The sequence below is a fragment of the Pseudorca crassidens genome, chromosome 7, assembly GCF_039906515.1.
Source record: "Pseudorca crassidens isolate mPseCra1 chromosome 7, mPseCra1.hap1, whole genome shotgun sequence".
Classification (NCBI taxonomy): Eukaryota; Metazoa; Chordata; class Mammalia; order Artiodactyla; family Delphinidae; genus Pseudorca; species Pseudorca crassidens.
In genome coordinates, this window is record NC_090302.1 from 107,479,602 (window position 1) to 107,494,208 (window position 14,607).

The 14,607-nt window shown below is 46.6% G+C and overlaps 1 protein-coding gene across 2 annotated transcripts in view; it reads right to left on the bottom strand.

Moving 5' to 3' along the window:
• Nucleotides 1–5,367: 5,367 nt before the first annotated feature.
• Nucleotides 5,368–14,607, bottom strand: part of PINX1 (PIN2 (TERF1) interacting telomerase inhibitor 1) — an 81,853-nt gene continuing 72,613 nt past the window's right edge. The window contains exon 7 of one of the 2 annotated variants that reach the window (XM_067745318.1): nucleotides 5,368–6,229. In XM_067745318.1, coding sequence (XP_067601419.1) covers nucleotides 5,756–6,229 — 474 coding nt within the window. In that variant the 3' untranslated portion in view covers nucleotides 5,368–5,755. The remainder of the gene's footprint in view (nucleotides 6,230–14,607) is intronic. The other variant, XM_067745319.1, reaches the window with a different exon arrangement.

The window sequence follows — 14,607 nt, forward strand, 5'->3', positions numbered from 1 at the left end:
GGCCGGGGCCACAGCCGCGCAGCCCTGGTTAGTCATCTTGGTCTTGGGATACACTTCAGGCCTTCGGTTCGTTTGCTCCTTCATTTAAGGGTGCTCCTGCACCTGCTGTGTGCAAGGCATTGTCCTGGGTGCTCTAGGGATACAAAGAGTTACTCCACCTCCAGAGGCCCTCGACCTGCATGGGGAAAATGATACACCCCAAAGTTCTATTACAGGGTAGACTCTGAGTCAGAAAGCGCTATGAAAATTCGCAAGAAGGAGAGATTGCTTCTGGGGGCTGATGAGAAAAGGCTGGAGAATGTTGATGGCATCGAAGGCAGGCCTTGAAGGCCAGTAGGTGAAGAAGACACCCAGCAGAAGAGAGGGGGCGGGGATAGAGAAGAGCCAGTCATGGGCAATAACAAGAGACTGCAGGCCAGGGTGGGGGACCCTCGAGGCAGTGGGTGCAAGGGTCCGGGAGGGTGTATTACAGAGTGAACTGGAAGAATGGAAGGGAGAGCCAGGCCACGAGCCAGGCCGAGGGGGCAGGAGGGAGGGCGCGCTAAGCTGTGAGCCCCGTGGGGCGATGACTCACCTAGGACACTGACGATGGTCACTTAATCAGGTTGAATTATTACAAACAACCACAGATGCTAAAGTCAGAGGGCTGAGAGCACGGGGTACACACAGCAGTAACAGGGTACGGAAGGTGGCCTGGGAAGGGTGAACCAGAATTCCTTCCAGACCCACTGAATTTGAGGGGCCCTCGGGATGGCTGGCTGGAGATGCCGGATGAAAACATCACCTGGCTTGAGACTGACTGGTGAGGGACAGAGACACAGCGCTAAGACTCGTCCAGAAATGAGCAGAAATGTCAGCCATGAATACATATGTACAGGGAACGGAGAGAGAGAACAGAGTGAGGCCGAAACCTTCAAAGACCTCCTGCCTCCTTCTCATGCTTAGTTGACAGTAGTAGGAGGAAGGGCCAGGGGTATTCACGAAAGGACACTCAGGAAGGGAGTTCTAGGGAGTCTAGGAGAAGGCGGACGACGGAGACAGCCTGGAATGAAGCCCCTCGCGGGGGGAAGCCACGAGGACGAGGGAGAAGGGGATGCTTCCACCAGCTACGGTGCTGGACATCGCCCCTGGAGTTCTCACACCCTCATTTCCCCAAGTTCTGAAGGCTGGAGTTGGGGTTTGCCTTCAGCCATTTTCCATTTCCTTAACAAATGTGTGTCAATAGCTGTTTGTTCCATCTATGTTCAAAGGGTGTCCTGGTTGCTAGGTGATGTGAGGCTACCTGAAGGCCACCCCTCCTAGAACTTCCACACCTGGTTCCCTCAGCCGATGTGCTGGTAGCAGGAGGGATGAGGGGGGAGGGGAGGATGAGAGAGAGAAGCTGGGGTCTATCTTTCTCACACGCCCCACTTACGCAAAACACATTTTTAATTTACTCTATATGGAGGAATGTGCACATTAACTCTGCTTATGTATCACAGACTTAGAAATCCTGTTAATAGGGAGATTTTAGTAGAAAGTCATTCCTCAGGTTCAAGTCAAATGAGTGAGCACAGAATGTCTCACAGCTTACCACCCAACTTGATTAACACCCGCACAAAAGCTGAAGGAGATGCAACACCGTCTAGCCCTTGTAGACGCAGCCAGGTCCCAGGTATGTCCCACAGAGAGCATCCCAGGGCACAGCGGCCCATTCTCAATGGCACGAGTTAGTAGGTCTTGAGGGTGGGTAGACCCTATAGTGGATTTGTTTCCCCGTCCTGAATTGGCCTGGGCTCCGCCTGAAGTTGCAGCTCAATAAATGTTTTTAGAACAAATAAATGTCTTTCGGCAACCATGTACTTTGCTCTAAGGAAACGCAATATAGGAAATACCAACAGAAAATTTGAGATGTAACTCATTACCAAATTCTTCCTTTGGTCAAATAATTCACTGTGGTTTTCCTTAAAAGTTGACTGCTAATGCTTATATAAATAAGCTCAGCACAGGTCGGAGGAAAGCACACGGTAGGCATGCGTGCTTTAGCCCACGCCCTGCAGGCAGCCTCAGGGCCCCAGCAACCGGAACGCCCCCTGTCCCAGCTACCCTGCCCTGCATGCGCCTCTCTCGGCCTCCCCGGCCCTGTCCCGATGGGCTTTGTGCATGTCGTTTGAGTGTATTCAGTGTCTCCTAACTGGAGAGCGTACTTTCATACAAGGAGTCTAGTCATCCTCTTTATTAGGACATACTAATTTGCTCACTAATAACTGAGCACTATAAAGTCAGATATCAGAGCAGCGATCTGACCTCCCCAGCCTCACAAGCCAGCGCAACAGGCTCTGAACTGCAGTGGCTGCAGAACCCGAAAGACAAACAGGGTGACAGTGGGGAAGTTCTTACTCAAATCTAAGTACGGCGCTGCTTGCTGGTCCAGAGGCTGAGATCGCTCGGGGAGACGGTGCTGAAACATTTCTTTGATGCTGTTCCTAAAAAACAAAACAAAAAACAGGTCCCGGCTTGCTCCTGCCAGGGTCAGCAGCAGGTGAGGAGAGAAGCAGGGATAGGCACTGTGGTATAGAACAAATGCTGGTTTTGCTTTCACCTTTCAGAAGGATCAGTATTTTCTACAAATTGGAAAAAATTCTGTCTTTGTTTCGTAGACTGGCAAACAGGCCTTATGAAGCTGAGTTACTTAAACAATTTCCCACCAACCTCTTGACCACACTGGAAAGGAAAACTCATCAAGAATTTCTAACATGCGGTGTTAGAAAGCATTTTCAACAGTTCGTATCAACAATACTAACTCAAGTTAACTGCAAAACTCTTCACAGTTTGCCAGCTGCTTTCAAATATATTCTCATTTAAATGTAACAATGGCATGTGAAGAGCAACAGCCACAGAAAATCTTGCTAAAGACAGGTGACGTCACAAGGGTGAGGACTAAATAAAGCAGTGCGGGCGTGTGGCCAGGGCAGAGAGGAGACTAGAGCATTGCTGGTTCCCTGGGAGCAGCATAAACCTAGTGATAAAAATCAAAAGAGGTCCTTTTATAAAGCAGAGTTTATCTGTAAAAGGGGATAAACAATAACGGTTATCTTACTGGGTTGTCTGAAGACTAAACGAGTTGATTTATTTAAAGTGCTCGGAACAGGGCTGGGCACGTAAAACAGCATAGAGTGATAATTATTTTCTATTACAATTAACAGAAAACAAAAGAAGGGCACTACAAGACAACATTTAAGCACCTCTTCATGGGACAAATCTTTTCCTGGGAACCTACTTTCCCTCTTAAAACGGAAGGATGCCAAGAAAAGCACTGATGACTACAGAATTAATACATTTTCACCGAGTGAAATAAATTAAGGCAAAAAATAGGGCTCATATGTTAACAATTTTTAAAATATCATGCCTATGAAATTCAAGTGTCCAGAGAGCATACATTTCATTGTTCTAAATTCCACTTTGATTCAGAAAACTAAGTGGCCTGAAAAGGAGACACTTGGGAAAAATGAAAGCTGAGCATTTCTAGAGGAAATATTCTGTGTTATTCAAAGCAAATGGTCACGATGTCTGCTCTTTGCTGAGCGTGTACCTTTTTCTCAGGCTACCCACTCGATTATTAAAATCATTCAGTTCTTTCTGCGATGCTTTAATATAATAATTGCCACGGTCTACAGGTGCTCTCCATGAGAGTCGCACTGCAACAGTCTCGCGATGCGACTGCCTTGGGTTCCCAACTCTGAGAGCACCCCTGAGCACCTCCCTCCTCTGGTCTTCCCACTGCCCACTTCACTCCACCTGGCCGAGATGCAGCTCCCTGCTCCCTAAATGCCCATTTGTTTCCTTCCCCTGCATACAATTCAGCATATCCTCCTGGCTCTCATTTTTACTGGCAAATGAAGTTAAAAGTAAATGAAAAGGCAAAAAACCCTACCCCAGTCTAATATATATCCATATATCTATATCTATATATAAATAAAGATAATTCTCTTTAGGTTTCATACATACCCACTCCCTTCTGGAACTCTAGTTTCTTTCTGGAACTCCCTTCTGGAACTCTAGTTTCTTTCTGGAACTCCCTTCTGGAACTCTACTTCTTTTGGAACTCTAGTTTCATATACAAGATAGGACAAGCACAGATAACTTGGCATGTGCCCTCTGTGAAGAAAAGTGACTTTAAAAATCTTTGGTGCTTTATTAGACTGGACATTGCCTGGGATTCTAAACTCTGAGGGCCACAATAAACTCAGACACTACGACTCAGGCTCTGAATTCATACGAATTTTCTCTGTGGGGTGTGTGCGTGTGTATCCTTTTAAACAACTAGCACCATTCGGAATTCTTAGGAGACTAAAATCAAACATTCTTCATATATTTTCTCAGTTTTAAGAAACTTGGGGCCATGCTTCATTTCTAATGTGTGACCCCGAGGGTTAAAATCCAGGGCAAAAGCTCATCAGGTGGTAGTGAGTTTTCGTTACTGTTACCCAGGAGCATCTATAAATCAGGTGGAAGGCAGCACACGACCCGCCCTTGTACCACATCCTCAGAGTTCCCGAAAGGTCTGCAGGACCGGAGCAGGCAGCCAGCAAGGGGTAAGAGAAAACTGGGAACTGAAAATCTGGGGGGTGGGGGGGGGAGCAAGGAAGATGGAGTAAAAGGGGGAAAGGATGAAAAAGAAAAGGAGGGAGAGGTCAAGAGAACAAAGGCAGCAGAAGAGAGGAAACCACAGTGCTGGACCTCTAAATCTTAAACATGTGCTTTCTTTTGCATTCTGTGTCCCAAAGAGGGTGTGAAGGTGTCTGCAGTTTTCCGGGGAAACCGCGTGGGGAGGGTTTACGCTGCACACGGGGAGACACGCCACGGGATGGCAGAGGCAGTATAAACCCAGGAGGTGACACCATCTGGTGGGAGCAGGACTGAAGGTGTCTTTTACTCTTTATGTGATATTTATACTTTTAGGAGCTTTCACAAGGCAGTTCCAGTCTAGATGAAAGTAATTTCATAAGCTTAGAGTCTCAGTTTTTCTTTCAACTTCCTGAGGATCCCCTGACGGTCACCGTTAAGGAGGAGTCCACTCTAGGGCACCTGTCCTTGAGGACACCTAATGGAAATGTATCCGACCACCGACTCTCGCTGAGGAACCGCAAGAGGGCTCCTGTGAGAGCGCTGGGAAGTTAAACTGCCCCCACCGTCAGCTCAAACTCCTCAAAATACACGGCTGCCACTGCTTAGTGGAAAAGACGGCATTAAAACAAATTCCCCATCAGAACCAAACCAAACCAGACCAAAACAACTCTCTGATTTGGGAATGTAATGATATAAAAGCAACTTGGCAGAAACATACGGTTGGCTATAGAACAAAAAGAGCTATCTGAATGCCAACTATTGCCTCTTAATCCTTTAATTAGACCGAGTCCTTCAGCAGGAAGCACAGTTCACTGTTACTGAAAGAAATCAAGAGCAAATACAGACTGTGAGAGACCTACACACACAAGCACGTGCACATAACGATGTACTCACATGAAGGGGAATAAATACGGTGGACTCAGAGTCTAAGAAAGAAATGTATTTGTTTCTGAGAGCCATGACTTGGGACACTAAGAAGTTCTGGGAATCCGATTTGGGAAAGCGTGAGGGCGAGATGCAGCAGGGCCGGGCGTGTCCGAGGCTGCGCGCGGCTCACGGAGTGAACCGGCTCTGCCGTCGGGCCAGGGAGTTTGCCCCAGCAGCGCCCTGACAGCTGAGAAGCTGGGAGGCCCTGGCTCCAGAGAATTTATTTGGAACCTTTCTTCTTTTTCCTCTTCTTTTTCACTGGTGTTTCATCCAGCGTACCGTCCTCTGCTGTCTCAGCTTGCTTCTGTCCCCTTTTCTTTTCTTTCCTGTTTCTGGGCCTCGAGGGAGGGTCCCGGTCATCGAGTGGCGCCACGCAACCTTCTTCACCCTCAGAAGCAGCACCAGAATTCTCGTCCCAGCGTGGGTCTCCCAGCTGCCACTCAACTTGGTCTCTCTTCTTCTTGGCCTTGGGGTGGGTGCAATTCTCCACACTTTTATCTTTCCCCTCTTTCTTTCTTTTCTTCCCTGCTTTCCTTTCCACTGGGGTCTCTGAAGCCTCTGGCCCCACGGCCGTGCCCTGCGCCTTACTCTTGCGCTCCGCCATGCGCCTGGCAAAGTACTCGCGGATGGTGAAGGCACTGGTGGTCATGGGGGAGACGTCAGTCCCCTCTGCAGCGTCGGGACTGGGCTGGCCCTGAGGTGGGGAGAAGAGTAACACCGGTTACGCATCAGCTAGTCACTCACCACCGCCCGGAGCCCGCGTGGCTGGGGGGCCGGGCTCCCCCTGGACCCCTTGCCGGCTGTCGGGTAGAGCTGAGCCGCACGGTGCGGAATGCAGTGGCCACGCGCACCAGCTGAGGGCCGTACGGGGTGGGAGGCCGGGGAGTCGGAGGCTAACTTCACAAGGTAGATGGTGAGTCACCTGGACGCCATTCTGACAGAATGGCCCCTTGGCAACAACCTTATAAATGGCAACGAAGTTCCCAGAGTCTCCATCAGAAACAAGGACCCTAAAAGCCCGGAGCTCTGGGGTGTCGTCAGACACCTACTTGGTCTCGCTGTGGATACACAGGCCTTTGCGCCCTGACCCACAAGCTCAGACGCCACGCGTATATGGGAGCCCCTGCTAAACCAGGAGCCACGTGCCAGCCTCAACCCTGGTGTGTCCAGAGCGTGGCCCTCTGGCCGCTCGAGAGAGGAGGCACCGGGGCTGGAAGGGCCCATGTGCCCCCTTCCTCCCGGAAGGAACAGGAGAGCTGGGGTGCCCTCTGCCCTCAGCTGGGGGTGGGAGACATGAGACGCCCCCCCCCCCCCACCGCCGTGAACTAGACACCCATGGCTGTGTCCGTCTGCTTCTAAATGGAGGAATTACTCACTCATAACCGCCGGGATTAAGTGTGGTTTACATTTTAATTTTACATGAATACACTCAGTTGTAAGGCTCGAGAAGGCTTGAGAAGAGGAAAACAAAAATGCTAACTTAATAGGCTGGGATAAAAAATCAAATGCTGCTATCACACCATATAGGTTGTGGCTGGCTGGCAGTAGGGAGATGAAAAGGTGTGCGTGAAAAAGGAAGCACCTTCAAATGGAAGCATATAAGGACTGTGCTTTAGGTAAGGTCAGTGTCTGGAATAATTCTGCCCACAGTCTTTTAAAATAATCAAGCCCTTAAACAAATACACTAAACTTAGGTTTTCATAATTACCTGGCTTCTCCCTTCACATTCACTTATTCACACAGGACGAGATGGGTGGTCCGACCCTTTCATGAGGTGGGAAAACAGTTTTCTGAATAAATCAGTTTCCAAATTAGGAGTCTGCAAATTATTCTGAACTGGGCGGGCAAAGCTCTGCTTGTGCAGCTAACTTTATTACAACCACACATATAACTGGACAAGGTATTTTCTTGTTACAGCAGCACTCAAAACCCGGCTCAGTGGGATCAAAGTTGCGTCCCGTCTGAAATTTCGGCTGAATCAGTATTATATCAGTGGGCAATTGGGCTCTGAATGGCCGCTGACCCAGCAAGCTCTCCCCAAAGGGTACCTTACCAACAACATCACAGCTTATCTAATCAGCACAAACCTTATTTTACTCAGGGCTAAAACCACAAAATCACGTAGTCAGTTTCTTAAATTTCAAAAGGTAAAATGCAGAACATGTGGAATAAACCAAATGAGCTTTTTAAATGTTATCTATCAATATTCAGCTTGGGCTGGAATCCCACGAGGTAATTTTGAGAAAAATTTTAAAATAGCTGCCACAGGAGCCAAAAACACAAGGTCACTTTGTCTTTTTGTTCCTCAAATGTTGAAAAAGAGCTGAAATTTTGCACAGCAGGATGAAAAATCTTCTCAAGCCTCTCCTGATCCCAGCCAATCCCCGCCTGATGGACGAGAAAGGTCTTGCCTTCCGTTTAGTAACGGCACACAGCCACACACGGCAAGTCTCCATGAAGCAGGCCTGTTTACATAAAATAGGTCTCACTTAGCTTCACAGTATGAGAGGAGTTTGTCTTACGTGGGCCACCTCCTCTGGAGTGTATCTGTGTCCTAGGAACTCAAATTCGAGTCATATCCTATGGCTCCTTACCTTGTTCACCTGTTTATTACCTTCTGAATTCCTGCTTTTAACAGTTAAATCACAGGAACTAAGTACTGGTATTAATCACACTTTTAATTACTAGAAAATACAAGATCATTTTTGAGTCACTTGTTGAACTCTGCGGGTCTTTCTAATCCTAGAAAATAACTCTGCTCGTAATCAAGTCCTCTGGTGATAAGGATTTTAATAATCATGGGCCACTGCACACCAAGCTCAGCGGGGCGTGGACACAAGCCAGAGAGATGCCAGCACCCAAGGGAAGTGGAGGCGAAACAATGACTTGCAGGGGAGAGTGGTGGGCAGCCTCCCACACTCCAGGAATGTACCTGTTTTGAAAACCATGGCAACAAAGGAGGAATAGGTTGCAGACCTGACTGCTGTAGAAGCAAAGCCCAGGTCTCATATTTCATGACTTTATAAATCATAAACCCAGTTTTACTACAGTGATTACAATCCCTGTTTCTATATTCTCAGCCATGAATGCATGAATGTGAACAATGTACACCGTTTTAAGAAAATGAATACTTTTCATATCTGGTCTCTTCTTCAAAGTAAACAAGTACTGAGAAAAGCACCGGCAACTTTTCAGTACTCTGAAATAGCAACAAACTCGCTTCTTCCCACATTTCCACTAAACGCATAATGCAACCCCCCCACCAAAAAATAAAAAATCTGTAATACCAAATGTGACTTTCACTGCTTCATAAACTTTGAGGATCCCAATTTGCTAACAGTGTTCTAAAATCTAGTAAAATAAACTTACAAATAACTTGAAAACTTCCTGTTCCATACAAAATACTAGCAAGGGAGGTATGGTTAACTAATGATCTTAGCGAACATTTGATTTAAGCTTAGGGATTTAGGAAACCTTTTCTTTTAAAATTCCAATTCCTGCTATTAACTAATGGAGAGCCTTAGATAAATCCCATAACCTCTCTGGGTCTCAGTTACTAATCAAGTCAAATAAGTAGGTTAAATTAGACCTGAAAGTCTAAAATTTACTGAACTATGAAATGACATTTGGGCTGGCCATTCCTCTGTGACACCAGACAGCAGAGGAGGGATAGTGAGGCTCTATAAGCAGGTAGCAGGTGAGCTCAGCTCATAGACCACTGTCACCCCAACTGTCAGGCCAAGATGCAGGAGTGACAGCAATGCACCTACAAGTCCATCCACAGAGAATACTTTACACCACCTGTAAGAGAGCATACAGCGGGAGAGCACATCTGGTAATACTACTTAGGAGAACAGAAAGGGCCAAATACTATTTTGCAATGAATAATTTGTAAGCATTCATTTAAAAGAACTGACACTATATATTAGAAGCTAAAATCAATAAAAGCAAAAAACTGGGGTGACTACTAACTGGAATATGAATCTATTTTAAACCTAAGTCCTGGAAATCATCCTAATATTTCTAAGAAAGGTAGTAAGAAGCTGGAACTTTTAAAATGATAATAAATTCCCATTTTGTACTTAAGGTTTTGAAGGTTCTCTTTTTAGATACCTTGGCTTGAAAGTCTCCACTGATCCTTTACATACCCTAAAAATTTGTGTTCTCAAGAGGCAGAGAGTCGGGAAAATACCAATGGAAAATACCAATATCCGGATGGAAGCGGAAATGTGATGGGTTTCTGGAACGAATGACCTGGCAAGCTCTCCCTCAGCTTCATGCCTCTACAGTCTAAGATTCCTTAAGTCCTGCTTGAATGCCAAGAGATAAAATAGCTGTCCAGTCACAGCATACGCAAGGACAGTCAGGCTTTCCCCTGGGGACAGTGAGGGATAGAGTCTCTATAGTAGGAGCTAGGTAGGGGTCTCTCTGTAGAACCTCCAGCCTTTCTGTTGGCCTTGATGTCCCGTCAGTTCACTGGTCTCCTCACTCAGCTGGGGAAGGGACATGTCGCCTGCAGCTGTGCATATCCGAGGCCATGCAGTGCACCTAAGACGAAGAAGCTTTCCAAAGACACAGTTCGGTCAATGAGGGGAAACGGTAAGGGAAACAACAAAACAGTTTAAAAGATCTCTCCCTAAATTTGTAATATATCCACTACTCTACCTCCCTTTTTGTTAATTAAAAAGAAAGATCCAAAGCTACATTGAGAATCTTGAATTATTTTCCATATATTTTAAAAGCTACCATTTTAAAAATATAAAATGAAATAGTCTGTGTTGTTCTAAAACACTGTTTCATGGGTCAATCTTGTCTGCCTCAGAAAACCCCACAGTGTTCTCATTTCTTTCAGAACCTATGAGTGTACAGCCTGTGTTTAAAAAAACATTTGACGATGGATTTTCCCAAGTGACAGCAAGGGCCTTAATTTCTACCCCAACCAATAAACACTCTCAGGGTCAGAACCCAGGAGGACTGCTCCCCAGCTCACAGAGCCTCAGTGGCTTAAAGCCAGAAGAGCCCGGCGGGACTACTCCCTCCATCATGTGTGGAGACTTGACCCAGAGTGCCCGCAGCCCGGTGCACTGAAGAAAGCGGCTATCATTTCTTGAATGCCTCAGTGTGGCAATCACTTATTATCGTGTGTCACCTCACCTTGACAGGGGTAGAAACCGAACCTCAAAGCACTTAATATTCAGAAGGCCTGACGGTGGGAACTGGCAGAAGTAGGATTTGGCCCAAGGCTGCCAGGCGCAGAGCCCGTCCTCCCTCCACGCCCTCCACGCCAGCATCCCAACTTCCGGCCTGCATCACACAGACCCACTTGTCACTGTTTCTCTCTTCAGAAATCATCCCAACACTTAAGTATATATCAATTGGTCCATGCTCAACTTTATGAGGCAGAAGTTAACTGATGCTAAAACTTCAGGTCGAAAAAAAGGCCACAAGAAATAGATACTACTTTCTAAATAGAAAAAAACTCTATTATCTAGTTTGCAATTCATATAAATAAAAAAATAGCCTGAAACCAGGCTTAAGAGTTGTTGTTTTTTTGTTTGTTTGTTTGCGGTACGCGGGCCTCTCACTGTTGTGGCCTCTCCCGTTGCGGAGCACAGGCTCCGGACGCGCAGGCTAAGTGGCCATGGCTCACGGGCCCAGCCGCTCCGCGGCATGTGGGATCCTCCCGGACCGGGGCACAAACCCGTGTCTCCTGCATTGGCAGGCAGACTCTCAACCACTGCGCCACCAGGGAAGCCCAAGAGTTTTATAATTAGAGCTGGAGAATCTTAAGGCCTCAACCTATCTCTGGCCATTCTGAATTACAAATGGGGTAGGGGCGGGGGGCGGGAAGAGTTGGATGCAAAGGACACAAGACCTTGCAGAGAGAGACACTTAAGAAATTAGCTATCATATACCATAATCATCTCAGGTGCCTGAAAGATGCATGTCGCCTTTTCTCAAATGGCTACAGAATGTCATGGGCTTGTTCTTCGCTTCTTTTAGGTACTCTGCCTAGAGGCTTTGCAGCTCAGTGAGCTGTCTGCTCAAGCTCTTCTGGGTTCCCAGTCCTCGGTGTCATTCAACCATGTCTACTGAGATGGATTAACAGTGAATTGCCCAAATATAGAGGATTCTCTTTATTATTCTCAGAAGAATGTTGTTAGTAACTTTTGGGGCAGGGATCACAGCAGTTTGGATAGAGAATTCAGGGAGGTGTTTGGGGCAGATGCACCACAAGCATAAAATCTTATCAGTTATGATAAGCATACAGTCCAGGATGAGCTTTCAAAGGCACAACGCTTTAGCTCACCAGCCTTTCTCATATGTCACTGCCGATCTTAAGTGACAAGATGATTGAAGCCTTTTGATTTCCACGTTGCGACACAGGCTGCAACAGTAACCCTTCAATGAACTTTCTCATTGAAAGAAAAAGCAGACAGCCAGAGCTCAAGGGTAATGGACTTAGCAACAGGGTCATTAGCTCTGAGAACTACTGCCTGTGATGAACAAATGCACACTTCCAGCCCAGCCTGTGTCATCAGCTTGTGCTGCATTAGTCTGTGAAGAGTTAAGAAAGCTTGACAAGTGAGTAGTTTGAAAGAACACTTGCATCTTCTCTAAACTTTCCAGCAGGACAGCTCTGACAAACACAAGTTATGTCTTGATGTCTCCTGGGAGGCAGAAATTGCGCCCATCCACTTAGGACAGCGATGAATTCAGGTATGAAGCCATTTCAGGTATGAAGCCCGTCAAGATGGGGGCAGTGCTGAGGTGAGGGGGTGCCAGGACATGTGAGCACAAAACCCTTCGCCAACAGAGGGAGCCGAAGGCACTGCCGCGGTCGCCTGTGATGCTCCCCGCGACGCTCTTCCAGATTCTTCATACACAGTTGTGTGCGTCACTCCCTTAAAGATCAAGTGCAAAGCTGCCTCCTTCAAGAAGCTGGTCCCCTGTGAACAACCTCCCTTGGTTACTCCTGTGACTAGCAATTGGTTACTTGTACTTTCTGGTTTTGTATAATTTGCTTTCTAAGCATCTTCCCAAGGAATTTTTAAGTTCCTTGCGGGCAGAAATCATGCCTATTTCATTTGGGTTCAGCACAGCCTCTAATGAAGAACAAACACATGGTGAGCGCTCCAGGAAAGCACAGAAGACACCAGCCCCAGGCAGATCCAGGCTGGGAAGCACTCCCACCCCCTCACTGAACCAGAAGCTTTGTATTTGTCAGCACAGGTTCCTCTGCGTGCCAGGCGGGGCTCAAGACTAGAAGGGGCTTGGAAGGGTGGCAAGCAAAGAGAGAATCAGCATTTTGCAGTGGACAGTCTTCCCACCCAGATGAAACCACACCCTTCTAATCAGATGCCACCTTGCCTCCCAGTGCAAATCGCTCCGCTAACTTCTGCAGGTGCATCCCAGTGCCTTTTAGTGTGATCAGCCCATCACTCCCTGTGGCCCTGAGCGATGAACAGCTCAGTCAAACGATCCATACATGTCTCTTCTGGTCTATTATTCCACATGTCATCACGTCACCTTCTGGAAGATTAGGTAAATCGGGAAAATGGGGTGCTGTGTTTTATGGAACTATCACATGCATGATGTGGGGCGGGCTGAACATCAGCAATAAAGTGACATGCGTGGGTTGTGACTGTTCTCGCCATCAAGAGAAGAGGCTGGAAAGCAAGCGAGTTCTAGAGTACATCCAAGGCAAAGTCAGGAGATCACTCTGAGAAGACAAACAGGTGGATCAAGTTCCACGAGAAGCCCCCGGCAGCAGGTTGTTAAGGTGCAGCCTACATGTTATCTTGAGCTCATCACACAACCTGGGAAGCTGCGCATTCCCACGAGTCATCAGAATGGTTTGCCTCCAGAGCTTAAGCAAGGAGCGATCAACATGTTGGTCATAGAGCAGAGACTGTGCGACTATGTCAGCATTTCTTCTCTTGCTTTCTATGGTAGCTTTTTGGTTTCCACATGATTGAAAACACTGTTTCACTGACAATGAGCTATGTTTGCACTCACAAGAAGTTTACTCAGGGGTAAAATCTGGTGTTTTTTTCAAGATATCATTCACTCACTCACATGTGGAGTTAGGATAAACACACAAAGTCTCAGAAATAACCAGCCGCATGGAATCTGCCTGGGAAACACAATCACTTGCAGGATTAGCAAGCATCACAAGAGTTAAAAACAAATACAAGACTCCACTGACTGACGGGAAGTTTTGATTTGAAGAGGGGTTAAAAATTAAAAAATACAACAACAGAACTAGAACTACACAGCAACTCTTAACTTTACATGAGTGTGTACATGTGTACAGTGTGTGTATGCTCATGCAAACAGGTTCTAGGAACCCAGGACCTGTGCAGGGGTTCCAGGAGGGCTCTCTGGCTGGCACATGCCCCGAGGGCCAAATCCGGCTGCTGCCGATCAGAATGGTTTTTACATTTTAAATGGGGGGAGGGAGGGGGAGAGAATCAAAGGAAGACTATTTCATGACATGAAAACTATGTGAATTTCAAATATCAGTGTCCATAAATAAAGTTTTGAATTTCATCAGTAAGAAAAATTTGTTTTCTCTCTAGTATATAAGTAAACATAACAGATGCTATGTAAATATTTGCTGAATGAATAAAATTTATTATGAAATATAGTCTGCTTTTTGGAAATGTTAGATGCATGTGAAGTATATACACACACACACGGAGTTGGTTGGAGGGCTCTGGGTTTCGATGAAGTTCTCAATCTCAGTCTCTTGTTAACTTACTGAATTATGCTAGTGAGGGGTAGAGAGGGCTGCCATCTGCCGTTTGATTTCTGGCAGACAAGGACGAAGTTTGCTTACGAAGTGATCTGACATCAAAGAGAACTCTCAACCCACTGTAAGCAGGCAGATACCTCTCTAACGTTAGGCATTAGAACCCTGCCTGGAATTTACAGACTCAGATAAATGAACTGGACAGCTCAGAGAAGATAACGGGGGACTGGAAGGGACAGAATATCTTGCTTTTCCCTGAACAACAGCAAAGAACTACAAATAATGCCAAATGCCTCGTAGGAAGGCCAGTGCTAACA